General features: G+C 42.3%; 2 gene segments (V, D, J or C); both read right to left on the bottom strand.

Annotated features, from left to right (window-relative positions):
* LOC115389295 (Ig kappa chain V-III region MOPC 63-like) overlaps positions 1 to 20678 on the bottom strand; it is a 204960-nt gene that overhangs the window by 169963 nt on the left and 14319 nt on the right.
* Positions 8371 to 8866, bottom strand: LOC115389308 (Ig kappa chain V region 3381-like). The segment is given in 2 exon segments: positions 8371 to 8693; positions 8801 to 8866. Coding segments are annotated over 2 exon segments (375 nt in total).

Below are 20678 nucleotides of genomic sequence, written 5' to 3'. Positions count from 1 at the left end.
CACAGACTGCTGCCATCTCTAGAATTTCTCCGATGACCCCGCCATTGTAGGCTGTGTATCGGAGGGGGAGGACATTGAAACAGTGAACAGTTTCAAGTACCTGGGTGTTCACCTCAACAGTAACCTGGACTGGTCCCACAACACCAACGATCTGTACAAGAAAGGTCAAAGTCGCCTCGACCTTCTGAGGAGACTCAGATCCGGGTACATAGAGTTAATCATATTTTCCTTGTTTTTACCTTTCTATTATCAATCTACTACGATTTGCACTATTACTTGTTCTATTACACCTTTCTTTTTTTTTTAATTTTTATTGGAGAGGTTGGCAACAATTCTATACATTAATTCATTATTATCCTTGTCTTTTCCAGTTTTGCTCATCCCCCCCCCCCCCCCCCATTTTTTTTTTTTTTTTCACCCAAAGACAAACAAACAAACACAAAACAAACATTGGGGGCCTACAGGTATTACACTTCTCAAAAAATGAGGAGAAAATTATATATACACATGAAATTATAGATAATAAACTAAAATATTAGTAATACGCTAATACTTTCTAAACAATACGCATGTGAGTGGAGTTTGGTAAAATCCTTCCGAAGGGGGGATACAAAATGAATCCATTTATTCCAGATTGAGTTGAATTTGTCCCTTTGGATTCACAGGGAATATGTCAATTTTTCCATTTTAAATATTTCCAAAGTTATTTGCAACCAGTCATCAAAGGTTGGTGGGGTTTCATTAAGCCATTTTCTCGTAATTGCTTTCTTACTGACTGCTAGAAGAGCTTGGAATAATTTTATATCCCCTCTTCTGTTCAAGGATGGTACCACACCCATGTATAGATTGATAAAGTCTAAAGAAATTTTGATTTTAAAGACCTCTTTCAGAGCTTTATAAATACCTAGCCAGTAGTGATGTAGTTTTGGACATTCCCAAAATAAATGAAAATGATTTGCCTCAAGTGAGCCGCATTTCTTCCAACACTCTGCATTTCCCTTTCTGTATTTATCCTGATATGGGGTCCTGAAAAATCTGATGGCATTTTTCCAACAATGTTCTCTCCATGTTAATGAATTCGTTGAGGTCCATTGAAACATACAGATCTTTTCCCAGTTTTCAACAGTAATATCAATTCCTGCCTCCTGTTCCCATTTCCTCTTTATATATAAAGTATTTTCGTTCTTTGCGTCTATGATGCCATTATACAGTTTAGAAATTCCCTTGTTGAATTAATTATCAAAGGCTGATTTCATGATTTTAAAAAAGACTGATTCTGTCAATGATAAATTCGAGATTTTGCAGTGTTTAACAAAGTAGTCCCGCATTTGGAGGAACCTGAAGAAATCCGTTTGATGTAATCCAAATTTAGTTTGTAGGGTTTGGAAATTCTGCAGTATCCCCTTATCAGTGAAGGAAAAGTAGGTTGTTAATCCTTTTTTAATCCATGATTGAAATCTTTTATCACTTTTGTTAGGGTGAAAGTCTGTATCAAAGGCACACCATCTGAAATTTTTTAGAATGTTTCCTATTTCGCAGATTTTAGTCATCTTATACCATACTTTTAATGTATGGCCCATCCATGGATTTTGCCCTTCTAATTGATCTGCTAATTTTTTGTCTGCAATTATGGCTTGTAAAGGAAAGTTATGTGATATATTAACCTCAATTGTTTTCCATTTCCCTTTGAAATGTGGGTTACACCACTGTAACAGGGGGATAATTTGTGCGGCATAGTAATAATATTGTAGACAGGGGAGTTTCACTCCACCCTTTTCTTTGCCTAATTGAAGAACATTATAACGGATCCTGGGTTTGTCCCCCTGCCATAAAAAAACGAGAGATCCATTTATCCCATTCCTTAAATTGACTGTCTTTCACTTCAATGGGTAACGTTCTGAACAAATACAACAGTCGGGGAAGTATCGTCATTTTAACGGCTATGATTCTTGAATTTAAATTTAAAAAAGGTAGAAGGCTCCATCTATTTATATCTGCTTTAATTGCTCGTGATAATGGATCGTAGTTTGCTTGTAGCAACTTAGAAGTATCTTTTGTGAGTATTATTCCCAAGTATTTTAAAGATTCAGCTTCCCAATTAAGGTTGAAATTATCTTTGAGGTGACTTGAGATATCGCAGTTAAGGGTTATCACTTGAGATTTTGATATATTAAGCTTGTAGCCAGATAACTCTCCAAAGCTGGTTAACATCAACTTTGGAAATGATTCTTCCGGCTCCTCCAAAAAAACCAAAACATCATCAGCAAACATTGCTACTTTCTGTTCATTCCCGGCCATTTTAATTCCTTTATGCTCTTTGGTCTGTCTAATCAATTGACCAAGGGGTTCAATATAGATGGAAAAAAGAAGAGGAGAAATCGGGCATCCCTGTCTCGTCCCCCTCTTCAAGGGGAAGGGGTCAGAGATATCCCCATTGATCTTTACTCGAGCCCTTGGTTTATCATAGAGAGATTGTATTAACGTAATAAAGTTTTCATTAAAGCCAAATTTTTCCATTACTTTATAAAGAAATACCCATCTAACTGAATCAAATGCTTTCTCTGCGTCTAGTCCTAGAATTATTGCTCTGGTCTTTTCATTATTTATTTGACTAATCACATGTAATGAACGTCTGATGTTATCTGAAGTTTGTCTTTGTTGAATAAAACCACATTGATCTAAGTTTATCAAATCAGGAAGAAATACTTCAAGTCTTTGAGCTATAATTGAAGTGAATAATTTATAATCTACATTGAGGACACTGATGGGGCAATAGTTACTGCAATCCTGCTTGTCTTTGCCCTCCTTAGGTATAACTGAAATAACTGCGTCTTTCCAAGATGGGGGTTTTTCACCATTTTGAATGGTCCAATTAAAAGTCTTTAGGAGGGTAGGGGTTATTTCCTCTTTCAAGGATTTATACCATTCTGCGGTATAACCATCAGACCCTGGGGATTTTCCTATTTTTTGTTTTGAAATTGCCAAATGTAGTTCCTTAGTTGTTATAGGTTGCAGCAATTTTTCATTTTGTACGTTTTTTAATGTAGGTAGATCTAATGTTTTTAAGAAGTCCTCTATTTGTGACTCATTTGACATTTGTGGTTGGGAGTATAATTCCTTGTAAAACAGTTCAAAACTTTCTTGAATTTTTCCCGGTTTATTTTCCACCTTCTTGGTATGTGGATGTTTTATCTTATAGACCGAACTCTCCATTCTTTGTTTGCGTAGTTTATATGCTAATAACTTAGTTGACTTACTCCCAATTTCATAATACTTCTGTCTCAAAAAGACAAGTTTTTTCTGAATATCCTGAGTATAGATATTATCAATTTCATTTTTAATCATTTTAAGTTCCTCTTTTATTTTTGAGTCATTTTTGAGATTGTCTATTTGTTGCAATTGTTTCAATTTTCCTTGGAGATTGGAAAGTTTTTGCCGTTTCATTTTCTTTAAATAGGATGTTAGGGAAATAATTTTCCCTCTCATCACCGCTTTCAAAGTATCCCACAGAATTGTCTGAGGCACATCACCTTTATCTTTTAGTTCAAGATAGTTTTTTATGTCCTTCTTGAGTTTTAGTCTTATTTCAGAATTATTCAGTATGTCGGCATTTAAAGGTGCATTAAGGAGTTTTACAACCTTAAAAATACTTATTTTCCACCATAAATATGTTACACATTTTTAATGATGTGTACAATGTGCCCTGACATATTCATTGCAAGAACCTCTAACAGCGCTAAATTGTCACTTGAAAGTTGCAGTGCCGGTCCGGCACCAGCATTTTTTGGGGGAAAATTTGAAAGGAATGACGTAATGCACGCTCCGCTGGTTAGGTTTCGCTGTGTCCGCCATTACTCCGCCAGATGCTTAGTGAGCAACAGCTGAGCAGGAGCTTCCAGAAAGTAAGAAAAGACTGGCTTCTAGCACTGCCACAACTCCAGCACAGACCCACCAGGTAAAAGAAACTTAAATCTTACTTGAGCGCTTCTAAACGAGCGAAGACGGAGTCCCCCTCTTCCGTGCACGCGAGCCACAGGGAGGAGTTTTTCACTAAGCTGCATTACGCCCAAGGCCTGCGCTGTTTCGCATAAAACGTGCAAACTCCTTAAGGCACCTTTAACTTCCACAGGAGGTTTCTAACCCTTTTTTCTAAGTTGATTGACATTGAAATAGGGCTGTGGTCTGAAAGATCAATTGTCTTTATTTTGCATTCTCTTACTCTGAAACATTCATTACTGAACATGAAAAAATAGTCTATTCTTGAATAGGTTCTGTGTGGGCATGAGTAATATGTATAATCTCTACTTTTGGGGTATAGTTCTCTCCAGACATCAACAATTCCTAGTTCTTTTATCAATGAATTAACTTTTTTCGATAATGAATTTTCTTGATTAATGGATTTTGATACATCTAATTGGTGATTTAATCGAATATTAAAGTCTCCTCCACAGATTACTACACCTTGAGAGTTTACCATTATGTAAAATACCTGTCTATAAATGTTCCAATCACTTCCTGGTGGGATATAAGTATTTATAAGTGTTACATCTAGTCCTTCAATTCTTCCCGCAATTTTAATAAACCTTCCCTCATCATCCTGCATTTCGGAAATGTGCTCATAGTTGAGAGAACTTGAAATCAATATTGCAAGTCCTCTTCGGGACCCTGCTTTATAGGATGAAGAAAACACCGATTTAAACCCCTGTCTTTTTAATTTAGCATGCTCTAACTGACTCAAATGAGTTTCCTGGATAAATGCTATTTGGGCTTTTTCACGTCTCAATTTTGTCAAAATTTTACTTCTTTTAATAGGGTTCATAACTCCATTTACATTGAAAGAAACAATTTCAACCAGTTCTCCTTGCATTTGAACATTTAGTATGTGTTACCTGCATGCTTACCCCTTTTAACAACGAAAAAATATCTGAAATAATTACAACAAAAATATAATCCATCATGAATACTAGGGATGAGCGAGTGCACCACTATCTGTATCTGTATCTGTATCTGTTTACCCATCCAAATTACCTGTATCCGTATCTGTACTCGGAGGGGGCGTGGTCTAAACCGGAAGTGGGCGTGGTTTAACTGGAAACGGACTCGGGCAGAAATTGGTACACTATTTTAAGTCTGAAATTGATATGGATTGCTCAGAAGTCGCCATATTGATTCTTCATTTGAAAACAATTTACAGAACAGTCTCAATGATGCAATGTAAAGATTTTTTTTTTTTTTTTTTTTTTTTTTTAGTCAGAACATGAATATTTTTAAAGTTATATAAATTATTATTTATTCACACAAAAGCCTCAGAAATAAAATTTGAATATTTTTGGTCACAATAGTAAAGGAACTATTCACAGAACAAGTATTTTTTATTGAGTCAGAACATGAACATTTTAATTGTATGAATGCCTCCCCCCATGATCCCCACCGGAATCTCCCCGGCGTCCAGGGAAACCTCTCATCCGCCCCTGCTGAGCTTCCTGGTCATGTCTGCGGCTGCAGTGCTACGGACATGACCAGGACGTGGACCTCGGTCCAGTTATCATCTCTCTCCCACAGATCACAGCCTCCCAGTGGAGCGCAAGCCCAAATTATTATGAAAAAGAAGAGAAATAAGGGGAAAAAAAACGCGAGGGGAAACGAAACTTAAACCTCCCCGAAAAAAACCCCCCGTGCAACACAATCACCCGACGTTTCAACCTTATAAGGTTTTCCTCAGGCACAATGCACGCTACATAGAAATAAAATACCGCATTTTTAATTTATCAGCTCCGATTGGCTTCTCTCACCAGGATCCTGTCGTCTCAGTGGAGCATGGAGCAGAATGAAGGACCAATGAGGATCTCCCATCAGCACGAGTACGAATAATGACAGACAATGCTCGGGCTGTACTCGGATTCAGAAAAAATGCATTATCCGTAACGAGTACTCGTTTAAAACGAGTATTCGGCTCATCCCTAATGAACACTAAACAAGGTCCCAGTCTTACTTCCAACCCTAAGGTCCATTTACTGACCCTGTGCTTAGCTGAGGGATAGCCTCTGTTCCACCAACGTGTTTGAGGGCCCTCCACTATGATGTCTATTGCACCTTTCAATACATTTACAGTTTTTCTGAAATGCTAAAACACATTTCACAAATGTTTCCTTTGTGTTCCCCAATGTCTAAACACAACACCCTTTTCTAAAGCGACACAAACACAACCACACCTTCTCACTTCAAAACTCAAACTTTCACAGCAAAAGAGCAGCTCGAAGCTTTCAAAAATTTAAACACTATACACATCATTACACACTACAGCAAAATAACTGAAAACAAAATGGTCAATTTGTGAGAAGGGTTCTGTTTCATAACTGCCAATGCATATTTTTAGAAACTTTACAGTCACGGATCTTCTTAGATCTCTGAGGATTAGGCATTTAGATTTGTGAGTTTCATATGAAGAGTATAAATCTATAGAAAATACTGCATGTACACTACTGCAACACAACTCAATCCAAAAACAGAATCTATTGCACACTACAGTACTCTTGAAAAAATGTTCAGGGTGTGAAGTTTTTATATTTATATTTTATATTTATTCATTCATACCACACACACACCACAATCACTGTGCGGCATCATGTCGCTGAGCTGCATCGGGCCACATCACCTCATCCACATCGCAGGCTATATTCTCTCTTGCCAGGCACCGCAGGAAAAAACCCCTGGAATGGCGAATCCATCCTTGGAAAGCAGTGGCGTTACTAGGATGCCAGGTGTGGGTGGGCATTTGTCTTACTGGGGGGGCAAAGCAGCATGCATGGGGGGGCACTGCCCACCCCTGGCCCCCCCTGGTAATGGCCCTGTTGGAAGGCCTCCACTGGGATGTCAACACAAGCCAGCTCCATTGCCCTTTGGAGGTTCTCTCTAGTGTAGGTTGTCTTTCATAAACCTTCCATCTCCACAATGAGAAGAACTCCTCTACAGGGTTCAGGAAAGGGTAGTAGGATGGCAGACAGACATTTAAAAACTGGTTACTGTTGGTGGTAAGCCACTCTCTGATTTGGTTTGTTCTGAGGAAGCGGACATTGTTCCAAATGATCACATAAATGGGATGTGTGGGCCCAGGATGGTGTTGTTGGTGGTCCAGGAGGATGCATTAGCAACAGGTGTCTTCAATTTTGAGTTGTTGTGTGTATTGAATGATGCCAGGGATGTTCATTGTGTTCAAATATTGCTGCCTGTGGCAAGCATTTTGCATCACATGAGCTTTCATTTGAGAATATGAGCAGAGTTTTTTTTGCAACTTGTGTTTTAGCAAGGAAAAATGTGTTTAGATTTATGAGAACGGAGGATTGTGTTTTGTGAATTGTGTCTTCATGTGAAAAGTGTTTATGATATTGGCAAATGATGGCGAGATTTAGTAAATGTGTTTAGACAAGTGGTCATTTAGTTTAGAGGATTGGCTTTTGTGTTTCAGCATTTGAGAAAAACTGTAACAAACAACAGCAGCTAAGAACGGTATTGTTGTAATCACTTCCAAATCGATTGCAGAACCACGTCTTGGTTTCCATGTTGATCAAGAACCACAGCATCAGAGAAGCTCCAGCTGTCTTTTCCGGTGGCAGATCGTGTCAGAGCTGCTCTAAAAAACAGGTTACTCAGAAATACATCAGGAGGTAAATATCAGCTCCAACAGCCCGAGTCACACAATGTGAGAGGTGTGCATATATATTTAAATTAACGGCAAGAAAAAGTTGAAAAAGACTGCATCAAACCCTAGAACAAAAAGAATCCCTTTGAGACCAATGTAATTATTCTATTTAAAAAATTAGTTGAAAATGAACGTAATAAGGGAAAGAATAGGTTCCTCTGAGCCACGTGTCTGAGAATAGTTGGCTCTGAACGGAGTATTGTGGAGACTGGGTTGATATGACAGTTTGAATCAGACTAAACACCTTTAAAAACCCAGAAGCCAAGATCACAGATCTTTGATTAGAAAGAACATAAAATATTTTCAGAGGTCCAAAAAAGATATCAGTTGCATTAAATGATTTTTACATTTTCATTGAAAAACGAAGACCAAAGCAATTAATTCTACTTTAATTCATATCTTCAAAAGGATGAATCAATCTCTTTCTCCATCACTGTCAGGTGAAAAAAAAATCAAGAATATTATTTTTCTTCATGTGAATTATTGTCAGATTCATTTGAATATATTCATATCAGCATTTTATGTGGAATAATTCGAAAGAGAGAGAGAGAGAGAGAGAGAGAGAGAGGGAGTGTGTGTGTGTGTGTGTGTTCACTGAAGTGTATCAGTGAGCAGCAGTTAGTTCAGTTTCTGTTCAGTCTGACTGAGGGAGGTTTTTGTACGACAGTTTTTCACTGTGTGAACACTCTCTGACTGTTGGGATAGTGAAAACTCTGACAGTAATAAACTGCAGCATCTTCAGCTTGAACTCCACTGATGGTCAGAGTGAAGTCAGAGTTTGATCCACTGCCTGTAAAACGACCTGGAGTCCCTGAATCTCGAGTGCTGATGCTGTGAATGAGCCTTTTAGGAGGTTGTCCATCTTTCTGTTGGTACCAGGCTAAAGAGCTGGAGCTGTAGATGTTCTGACTGATCCTACATGTGATGGTGACGGTTTGTCCCACAGCAGAGCTGACTGCTGCAGACTGAGTCACTGTGACCTGGCCTCTGGACTCTGAGGAGACACAGACAGAAAGAGAAAGCAGCCTCATGGTTTTGTGGGCTTCATTTCAGAGGGACGGATGTTCATAGAGGAGAGGAGTTGGATTCTCTGGACTTTACCTGTGAAGCAGCAGCAGAGGAGAGTCCAGATGAGGACGCAGATCACACTCATGTTTGTAATGAGGAGGATTTCTCTGTCTTCTGTTGTCCTGAAGGACAGCTGTCAGTCATCCAGTCTTCAACTGTCAGGACTATAAATTCTCCCAGAGCACTGGAGCATGGTGCTGCTGATGCAAAGTGGCTCTCTATGGAAATGCTCTGACTGACTCCAACAGGGACTTGGATCAGTTTATTCAATGAGTGTCACACCACCAGATTAATGAACATAAATGAAACCTCTATGTTCATCATGTTTACTTGCATTAAAGAAGACAGTTTGTTTCTCAGATGTTTTACTTGAAATGCGAACCATTCTAGTCTGCACAACTATTCTTTCACAGGGCTGTTGGAGACAGTGTGATAAATGAATGATGGACCCTTCTGCTCATTATTTAAAGTTTTCAGTCTGAAGTACAAAGTTTTCTCCTTTTCCCTTTTGCAGTGAAACCTGTCTGTTCCATGGTTCACCAGTGATGTCTATCTGTTGTCTTGGTTACAGTCTTCAGAGACGGATGTGAAACATTTCAAAGCAGTTTCATTCAATCTTTGAACAAACTGCAGGAAGTGGAAGCTTCTTCAGCTGCAGGCTGCAGGAGGGAGTTTGACTTCCCCAATAAAAGACGAGGAGGGCTTCCTGTCAGACCTGCAGGATATATTTCATTCTTCCAACCCTGTCTCCACAAAACTACCTTCAGAGACGACTGAACTGCATCCTCGAATACGTTGCTCTGAGGAATTAATTTTATTCCTTTTGATGTTTATCTTCAACAGATTTTCATTGCGTTGGTTAAAATGGATTTTCGTTTTCCTTGACCATGTTCATGGATCAGAATTACCTTGGACGTTCTTCCAAAAGACATTTTATTCTCACGAAAAGACGTGATTTTTTTTGTGGAAATGCATTGTTGTGTTTTTATACCTTACATCTTGGTCACATGATGAAACAGTTTCAGCAGTGGGGAGCTGCTGAGAGCTCCTTTTTTTTTCCCCTTGTCCTTTTCCACAGCTGGGGCGTGGAATATTGTATGATTGTCGCCTTTTATGTCCGAACAGATTTTAATCATAGCAATAGGACGAGACTGAATCTCCTCCTGCTGCTGCATTTATTGGAAACTGGCATCTGGCATGGCTGCCGGACAGGACTGGGACGGAAACGCTCAGAGAGCGAGAGACAGAAAGAGTGAGAGAAAAAGAGAGGGGGAATTTGGGGGGCGGGGGGGGGGGGGGGGGGCAGCACAACTTATATACAAATTCACAATACAATACAGTGTTGTCGACACACCACATGCAACAGAGAACAATCCCAAACCCCAATCTAAACAGCACCAATACAGAGGCGACAACCAACACAGAGACTGACAAAACCAAAATCGATAGCCAAGATAAAGACCGACGGAACCAGAACTGATGTTTTTTTTTTCCTCCCCCAACAAAAAAGTGAGAGACAAAAAGTCGATAAAACAAGCAAGTGAACAGACAAGGCCACAACAAAAGGAGGTGTAGGGAAGGAAGGAAGTGCAAGGACACCACAAACCTTTTTTTTTTTTTTTGAGAATATAGCTAGTAGTTACTAGTAGTAAACTCGGGGCGTGCATCAAGAGAGGTCTACAACAGATAACCATTATTCTAACCACCACAAGAAGACAAGGTAACCGAGTATGTGAAGAGTGATTAAAGATCAGTGTGATCATGCAAATAAGATGGTGATAGTGATGGTGATAGTGATCATGCATATATGACCTCTGACCCCTGAGAAGGCCAGAAGCAGGCCGGAGAGGCCCTCAGTCCCCAGAGAGCTGGCGGCCATCCCAGAGCCCAGACCTGAGCCGTGGCCGGGAACCCCGGCGGCCCCGGCGGCCCCGGGGCCCGGGCCCCAGGGAGCCAGGCCCGGCAGGAGCCAGTCCACCCTGGGCACTGGACGCCCGGGGATATCCAAGCAGATCCAAGAGCCCAAGAGCAAACCCCCCAACTCAGGCGGAGGGTCATGACCATACCCAGGAGAACTGGCCCACACGGACGGCTACCCACCCCTGGCCAGTGCACCCCCAGCGCTCCAGCCTCGTGCTCCAAGATCCAGGGCATCACAACGCCCCCCCCCGAAGCCCACCCTCCTTCACCCAACAGCCCACCCCTCCACACTTGTGTGAGTGTGAGCTCCGAGTCCATCTGCAGGGACTCCGAGAGCTGCTTGTCACATATCCCGACCACGAGTCTATCCCTGATCATTTCACTGTGCAGTGCACCATAGCCACAGTGCTCTGCCAGGGTGTACAGTGATGTAATGAAGCTATCAGAGGTCTCTCCTAACTCCTGTTGTCTTTGGTTAAACTTTGCACGTTCAAAAATAATATTTCTTCTTACGACAAAGAGGTTCCTCCAGCTTGTCCACCATTGTTTTGTAGTCGCTCTGTTCCGCATCTGTAAGGTTCAATGATGTAATCTCATCCTCTGCCTCTTCTCCCATTGTGTAAATTAACATGTTCACTTGGCTTTCCTCTGGCTGTTGCTCGAGTCCAGAAGCTATCCTGAATTTTTCGAACCGTTTAATCCACTTTGGCCACTCCTCTGGCTTTTTAAAGTCAAACTTTGGTGGCGGCGGGACTTGAAAGGCCATGGGGACTGCTGCTGCTACGACACCGTCTTCCGCCATGCTAGTTAGCGGCCAATGCTAACAGGTTAGCTCTCCTCGTCAGCACTCGATTCTTTGTGGCTTACCGAGCGAGTTTGCTTCGGATAACAGCAGAAGGTTCTTCATTACTTTACCCGCTGTCCCGGACGACTTCTGACACCATGTCTTGGTGGGTGTTGGCTGAAGGCACGGCGGAATCAAGGAGACTCGTCGACTCGTTGTAACATACTGGCAGCCCTTTATTTCTCTGAACATAACCCTGCCCCCTAGAACCACAAGAGGGCGCCAGAGGATAGTGCCGATCAACTCACTCTCATAACACATGTCTGCTAAACCTCCTCAGATGAACCACCTCAACTGGCTCCTCTCAATGTGGAGGAGGAGCAGCTCCACTTTGAGTCTCTCCTGATGGCCGAACTCCTCACTCTATCAGAGAAAACTCATTTCAGTACTTTGAGTCTGCAAATGTGTTCAGAGCCAATGAACAACACATATTAAAAAAAAAACAACAAGAGAGTGAACGAGCAATAGAGTCGACTTTAATCAATTATTGTGTAAAACTGATCGTGACCTGAAACTTGACCAGCCTCTGCAAATATAAAATAAATCTGTTGATAAAAGCTGCTAAACTGAATCAGATTAGTGTGTTTTGGCGTATTTTATACTTTTTTTAATATGAAAATGAAGTGATGAGAATATGATTAGAGACAACATAAAATACTTCAATGGTTCAGAAAAAATATCTTTTGCAGATAATGATTTTTAAATAATCACAGGACAACAAAGGCTGTGTGTGTGTGTGTGTGTGTGTGTGTGTGTGTGTGTGTGTGTGTGTGTGTGTGTGTGTGTGTGTGTGTGTTCTCGTATTTCTATCCTTGTTGGGGCCAAATGTCCCCACAAGGATAGCAAAACGTGGAACGACGTGCCTTGTGGGGACCTTTTTCCGGTCCTAAGTAGGAGAAACAGTGTTTTCTTGACCATGTTGTTGTTACTGAAAGAAGTAAAAGTGCAAAAACATTTCTTTAGGGTTAGGCTTTGTTGTGGTGTGGGTTAGGGTTAGGGTAAGGGTTAGGGGCTAGACATGAATGGGAGTCAATGGAAGGTCCCCACAAGGATAGAAATACGAGACTGCGCGTGTGTGGTGTGTGTGTGTGTGTGTGTGTGTGTGTGTGTGTGTGTGTGTGTGTGTGTGTGTGTGTGTGTGTGTTCAGTGAAGTGTATCAGTGAGGTACAGTCACTTCAGTTTCTGTTCAGTCTGACTGAGGGACGTTTTTGTATGATGGTTTTTCACTGTGTGAACACATATTGACTGTTAATGACATGAAGACTCTGACAGTAATAAACTGCAGCATCTTCAGCTTGAACTCCACTGATGGTCAGAGTGAAGTCAGAGTTTGATCCACTGCCTGTAAAATGACCTGGAGTCCCTGAATCTCGAGTGATGGCAAAGTAAATGAGCCTTTTAGGAGGTTGTCCATCTTTCTGTTGGTACCAGGCTAATTCGTGCTTACTGTTCCAAACATAAACATCCTGACTGGTCCTACATGTGATGGTGACGGTTTGTCCCACAGCAGAGCTGACTGCTGCAGACTGAGTCACTGTGACCTGGCCTCTGGACTCTGAGGAGACACAGACAGAAAGAGAAAGCAGCCTCATGGTTTTGTGGGCTTCATTTCAGAGGGACGGATGTTCATAGAGGAGAGGAGTTGGATTCTCTGGACTTTACCTGTGAAGCAGCAGCAGAGGAGAGTCCAGATGAGGACGCAGATCACACTCATGTTTGTGATAAGGAGGATTTCTCTGTCTTCTGTTGTCCTGAAGGACAGCTGTCAGTCATCCAGTCTTCAACTGTCAGGACTATAAACTCTCCCAGAGCACTGGAGCATGGTGCTGCTGATGCAAAGTGGCTCTCTATGGAAATGCTCTGACTGACTCCAACAGGGACTTGGATCACTTTCAAAAATCATTTTCACTCTGGAGTCAAACTTTTGTGGGAATATTAAGGAGATTGGTTTTTGTACTTTGATAAATATAATTTTAAAATCTCGACATGTGGTTCTAATAGTGTCAAATTTCTATTGAAATACATTCCAATGAAATAATTTTCAAAAATAGAAAATACATTTAAAAAATTCTGTGTAACTATTCATACAAAATTGCACATAGTCAGTCAAAGAATTGGTCTGTTGAGTTTGAATCAGTAAGTAAAATTAGTTTTGCAGAGTTTGTTTGTTTCACAGTCAGAGAGTGGTGTCTCTCTACAGTCAGAGGTTTTTGTACAGCGGCTCAATGAGTTTGTATCACTGTGGTACACGTTCGGTGGAGGAACCAGACTGGATGTTGGAAGTAAGTTGATTGTACTTTTAATACTGACAGATAGATATTTCAAATTTTGTCATTAAACCTTGTTTTGAATAATTTGAAATGAGAAAGAAGATTTTTTTTAATGTTTTGTCATTATAGTTATTCAACTGATCAAGTTTGAATCTTCCCTGATTTCATGTGCTATAGCTCAGATCTGTTCTGTTTTAATTTTAACACCAGGAAAACATGTTATTTTGAAATTTGTACTGAATTAAATGTCATCAAGATTTCAAGATTTTCTGTCACAAAAATACATATATATTGTGACTCCTCAAATATGTTCAGTCAGAGACTGATGGCTGTGTAACACACTGTTTTAACTCTACCAGTCTCACATTGAATGTGTTTTTAGACTGACCTGTGTATTTATTGACAGTTTTGGTGCACTGGTCTGTCTTTGGACTGAGTTTTAGTTTACATGTCCACTGTTTGAAATGTGTTTGTGTTGTAATGTGTGCAGGCTTTATTCTTCTAGTTTTATTAAGAGTCTCCTCATCAAAGCTGGATTTATTGTTGCTGCTAAACAATGTTTCTGCATTCTGTTTCTTTTATTATTTTAAGACTCATGTTATTTTACTATTAAATATATAAATATGTCCGAAAATGATCAAAACCTCCTCGTGCAATATGAATCAATAGTTACTTTTTGTCCAGTTTTGCTGTAAATATTTGAAAACATTATTTTGATTTAAAGCTCATGTTGCTAAAGTTTCCTCTCATAAGTTATAAAGTGTAACTTTCTGATCACGTTGATGCAAATCTTTGCCAGTAAAGGTTGAGACATGTGCTTGTGTTCCTTCCAATGTAGTTTGAGGTGTTTCAGGTCAAACTGTTGGATGATTCTCTCTGTGCTGATGTGCATGAGAGGCTTCTTAAAGGGAAGTGAAACAATGTGTGAGTGAGTGACTGCTGGAGCAGAAAAAGCATCTGGCAGCAACTTGTTGAAGGACAAAATGATGTGTGTCCCACTGAAGCTGTCCAGGTGTGTGCTGTTTGATTGACAGCTGGCTGCTCCCTGTCCTCTCATCTGATTGGTGTCTCCTAGGTGACAGGCCCCCCACCCTGACGGTGCTGCCCCCCTCCAGAGAGGAGCTGCAGCAGGGGAAGGCCACGCTCATGTGCCTGGCCAACAAGGGCTTCCCCTCAGGCTGGAGTCTGAGCTGGAAGGTGGAGGACAGCAGCAGCAGCAGCAGCTGGGAGGAGAGCAGGAGCCCCGGGGTGCTGCAGAAGGACGGCCTCTACAGCTGGAGCAGCACCCTGAGGCTCCCTGCAGACCAGTGGAGGAAGGTGGGCTCTGTGACCTGTGAGGCCACCCAGGGCTCCCAGACTCCCCTCAGAGAGACACTGAGGAGAGACCAGTGTTCCCAGTCCTGACCGGACTCACTGGGACTCTCACACTGCTTTGACTCTCACACTCATCTCACCTCTGTCATTCACTCTCTTTCACTTCTTCTATCATCAAACCAAACTCTCTTCATCAATATTCATCTTCTTTCATCATGATTTTCTTTCAGCTTTGACAAAATAAACACTCTTTTCATGTCAACTCTTTGGTCTTGGATGAGTTTTTTCCAGCAATCAAATCATCATAACAACTTGTTTGGAGCAGAAATGTCACTTGATAGATATTCTCAGTGTTCCACCTCTTGTTGCTGAATTACTTTCATATCAAACAGACTCAAAACACACAGTCAGTCAGAGGAAGCTGTGTCCTTCATTCATGATGAAGAAATGAAGAAACGTTTCTTTAAATTAATAAACAAAAACGTGGACAAAATTGTTGGCCCCCTTCGTTTAATGAAAGAAAAATTCACAGTAGTCAGAGAAACAACTTGAATCTAACAAAAGCAGTGATACATAAAATTTCTATGAAATTTATCCAATGAAAGTCAGACATTGCTTTTCAACCATGCTTCAAGAGAATTATTAAAAAAACAATTAACTTAAGAAACAGGCCAACACAAAAATGATGGTACCCTTAACTTAATATGTACTGTTGTTGCACAACCTTTTGAGGCAGTCACTGCAATCAAACGATTCCTCTAACTGTCAATGAGACTTCTGGACCTTTCAGCAGGTATTTTGGACACTCCTCATGAGCAAACTGCTCCAGTCGCCTCAGGTTGGAATGGTGCCTTTTTTTCAGACGGCATATTTCAGCTCCATCCAAAGATGTTGGATAATATTTAGGTCAGGGCTCATAGAATGTTGTCATGCAGGTGAGTGAGAGCTGTGCGCTTATGGATGGCAGGGAGGACCAGTTGCCTTCGGTCTGTGGTCTTTCGATACAGTAAGTCATTTTCGATGTGTAACCTGTTCCACTCCCTTAAGAGACTTCTCGTTGCTGCATTCATACTTCCTTTGTTGTGTTCTGTGAATGGCGTGTTGTTTTCCTTTAACTTCATAACTTTTCCAATCACTGGATCAGCTCTCTGTTCCCTCACCAGTTCATCATGACTTCCTGTCTGTAGGGGTTCTGTGTCAGGTTGGTTTTGTGATGCCAAGCTCAGGGCTGCCACCAAGGCTACATCTTTTTGTTGGGCTCTCTGGCTCCCTTCCCATACGGCACCAACTGCATCTGCTGGCAGTTCCTCAGAACACTCTGACATGAATGCATTTATGTCAAGGTGACAATGGGATAACATATCGGCATCAATTTTTGTTTTAGCTTGCCGATATTTAGCATCGGCGTGAAAATCAGCCAGCTGGCCAACCCACCGGTGGCCCACTGCATTAAGCTTTACAGTACTGAGGATGTAGGTGAGTGGGTTATTTTTACCTCCGCCAGGAGGTTATGTAATCATGTTGGTTTGTTGGTTGGTTTGTTGGTTTGTTGGTTGGTTGGTTGATTTGTTAGCAAGATCCCGGAACAAGTAATTGATGGATTGCAATGAAACTTTGTGGAAAGGTGGGTCTTGGGCTAACTTACAATTGATTAAATTTTGGTGATGATCCGGATCACTGTCTGGATCCAGGTATTTTTTTAAGGATTCTTTATCATTGAGAGATAGGGAGTCTTTCACATGGTTGGGCAGGCCCGCCAACAGGGGGCGACAAATGCCTGGTTCACAGAAGACGCGCGGCTTTCGACGCGGAAGTGAGAAGTGCCGTGAACCGACTGTCAGATCGGCGCCCCTGTTAACCTATCTGACGGTTCATACAAGAGGTGCGGGACAGCGCCGCGTGCGTAGCGGCTCGCGTCGTGGACCGCGGCCGCTCTGCTCCTCTCTATTTTCTCCGCGAGCCGCGTGCGCCGTGGACCGCCAGTTGTAAAGCTAGACAGAGCAGATCGCACCACACAGGAAGTCGGGAATGGAAAATACGAGAGAATCCGGTCAATTTTCAAATTAAAATGAAGTAAAATAACATTAATTATGTTGCTTTTCGATTTTCCTTTTCAGATAAACACACACACACACACACACACACACACACACACAGGGAGAGAGGGTGACAGACATAGGCCGCACGCTGCAGCGCTCCGCTCTGATCACACCCCGATCACAATGTTGTGTGATTATATATGGTGTTCTTATGGTTGTTGGTGACTGATTTGAGCTGTGGCTGAGGTCTGCGCTCTCTGAGTGCGAAATTCTAGTCTGTGAATACTGTGAAGTGAGGGGAGCATAGAACAAATAGTCATTAAACTTATCACATACTGCCCACTTGAGGGCCAGGAATTCAAGCTTCCTGCTGTGCAAGTGATAGTTTTGTTCAGCTGGTGTTAGTGTACGTGACCCATACCCAATCACCCTCAACCTCCCTTCTTGTTGCTGGTAGAGGACGGCTCCCAGGCCTTTCTGGGAAGCGTCCGTATGGAGCACAAAAGGGTGTGTGAAATTTGGATCGGCCAGTTCTGGGGGAGAGGTGAGCATGTCAATCAGGCATTCCAAAACCTGCTGATGTTCTTCAGTCCACTTCACTGGGGTTCGGGATGACAGCTGGGAACCTTTTGTCCTTCCTCTTGGTGTTTTGGGCTGCAGTGAGTCTGACTTTACCTGAAGCAGGTCAGAGAGGGGTTTGGCGACGCGTGACAAATCCTGCACATATGTTCGGTAATAGCTCAGAAACCCAAGCAACTGCCAATCATCGCCAACTGTTTGTGGTGTTTTGTGTTTCAATACCTGCACGGTTTCCAGGTCCTTTGGATCAGTTTTCACCCCTTCTGCTGACACCAGTCGACCAACATAACGGACCTCTCGGTGGAATATCTCACATTTCTCAGGCTTCAACTTTACCCCATGACGCTGTAGGGCTTGGAGGACTTTTCGAAGAACTTGCAAATGCTCATCAAAGGATTTGGAGAAGCAGAGCACGTTGTCGAGGTAGGGGATGCAACATTCATCACGGAGTGTGTCGAGCATCTCCTCCATACTCCGCTGGAATGCTGCTGTGGCGTTTGACAATCCAAATGGTATCCTGACCCACTCATACAATCCCCACCGAGTTGTGAATGCTGTCAGATACCTTGATCCTTTTTCAATTAAGCCCTGGTGGTAGACTTTGCCTTGGTCGAGAATTGAGAACCAGCTGTATCCTCCCGATGAATCAGTCAGGTCTTGGATCCGAGGAAGTGGGTGTCGATCTGGAACAGTTTTGTTGTTAAGAAGCCGATAATCTATACAGAGGTGTAGGGAGTCATCCTTCTTTCTGACGCAAATGACAGGGGCAGCGTCGGGGGATTTGGACTTCGCAATCCACTTTTTGACCAAGAGCTCCTGGATGTACTCTTTTACTTCTCTGTATTGGGGCTTTGGGATGGAGGCATAGCATTTTTGCACTGGGGTGTCATCCTTGACCTTTATCTCCATTTGTAGAGAGGGGATACATCCAATGTCACCACTGTCATGAGAGAGTGCTCCAGACTCATCGAGGAGCACCTCTTGTTGTTCAGGGCTCAGATGACTGATGTCAACAGGTTGCAACCATTGCTTTGCAGGGGTGTCACCGGTAGAAGTAATATTGTTCACCTCAACAGTCATGACTTCTGTTTCAGCAAGAGCAGCCTGTGACTCTGGTGCATCTGTTTCTAGAACCTTGGCGATGTGTTGGATGGTGCCCAGAGGAGTTCTCTTTGGTAGAATCACCTCATGCTTGGAGTAGTTGGAGATGGGTATCTTGACTTAAGGTGGCCGGGTGTTGGTTATTTCCAGGAGACCTTCTCCTACACTCAGCTGCACTAATGTATTGTTGTCTTCTGCAGGTTCATAGAGGATGAGTGGATCGGTGGGATCAAAGTTTGGGGGCACCCTGCAGCACACATGTGCTACTTTTCCTGCTGGAATGATGACATTTTCTTTGCCAACTCGCACAGTGGTCGGGTCACAGCCAGTTTTGTGTGGGGCTTGAATGAAATTGACCATAGCAACAACTTCCTCTTCTTCCACCCCAAATGCTCTGCGTAGGAGACTGATAACTGTGGCAACGGCATCTGCACAGAGCTCTCAACTGTTGAAGATTGCTTCAAGTACATTTGCTCTTATTAAGGGCTGGGGTAGTGACATTTGGCTGACCAGAAAGAGGATTTGTATGGTGAGATTGGGATCATCGTTTCCTGAAAGGTTGACAGTTAGTTCAACCCACCCATCATAGGGGATAACCTGTCCATTCACAGCATAAACATCCAAGTCTGTGTCAAGGAGTTCTTTTAAGGGTCTCACTGTGTAATTGGGAATATGAGTGTCAGCCCATTGTCGATCAATAATACTCACTTGTGAGCCCGAGTAAAAAAATAACTGGATACCACTAACCTGACATTTAAGTTGACTTTTCTTTCCAATCAGGGGAATTTTGTGTTTTACAGTGCCCTGACAGGCAAGGACTGGGGCCTGTCTGTTGCATTTAGCTTGTTTAAATGGGAGCCCAGGGGTCTGGCTTACTGGTTGGAACTGAAACTCTGTCGGCCTCTGGTTGTCCCTCTGCAGAGACTGGGTCCCGTTTCCCTGAAATTTTGTCTGCTTCAAGCATCCCACTGCTCGGTGTCCAACTTCTCCACACGCAAAGCAGTGGTTGCACTCTTGAAAGTTCTGTTCTGTGCAATTTGGACAGCGAGCTATCTTTCTCTTCACTTGACTTGACTTGGCAGATGTTGGGAGAATTTGTTAGGAGTAGGTTGAGGGGTTGGTTGTGGCTGGGGATAAGTTGGTGCTTGGACTGGAGATGTTTGTGGATGGGTGCTGGGGGAACTTGCTGCTTGTCGATCAATTAAAGCAGCCACCATGTGTGTCAGTGTCTCCACCTGTGCACTGAGGTTTTGTATGATCTGATCATTCTTACTGTCCAGTACTTTGTCAGCTGACTTGTTCTCACTCTGTCGACCTGCCGTCTCAACCCTGGCACTCTGGGCACATGTCGTCTTCTGACGGGAGTGTTGGCCAAGTCGGCGCTGGTGCTCATTTTCGTCACTTATAATTTCCACCACTTGGCGAAGAATTTCCTCATCGGTGACTTGACTGTTTGAGATGAGAGGTCTTAATCTTTGTCGAAGATCCCCATGTTTTGCAACTAGACCTTGGTACACTGTGTGGAGAAAAACCTCTTGAATGGTTTTTGGATCATATGAGATACCTGTGTTGGCCTGCCTTGACTGGAAAAGGAGTTTTTGCTTGAGCCCGATCATCCGATACAGAAACTGCTGAGGTGACTCCTGTTCAGTTTGTCTGGAACACATCAGCTCCTGGAACATTTCAGTCGTTGCTTTTTCACCAAGATGGGACCTGAGGAAACCTTTGAGTTCAGAAACAGTCATTTCCTCCTTGTTCATAAGCATGTCTTTAAAGGTGCCGGGTTTAAAGCTATAGTGCGTAACTTTTAAACGTCTATGAACGTCCGTTTTAGCCAAGCCAT

The sequence above is a fragment of the Salarias fasciatus genome, chromosome 5 (genome assembly GCF_902148845.1).
Source record: "Salarias fasciatus chromosome 5, fSalaFa1.1, whole genome shotgun sequence".
Lineage (NCBI taxonomy): Eukaryota > Metazoa > Chordata > Actinopteri > Blenniiformes > Blenniidae > Salarias > Salarias fasciatus.
This window is presented reverse-complemented; position numbering and strand designations above follow the sequence as displayed.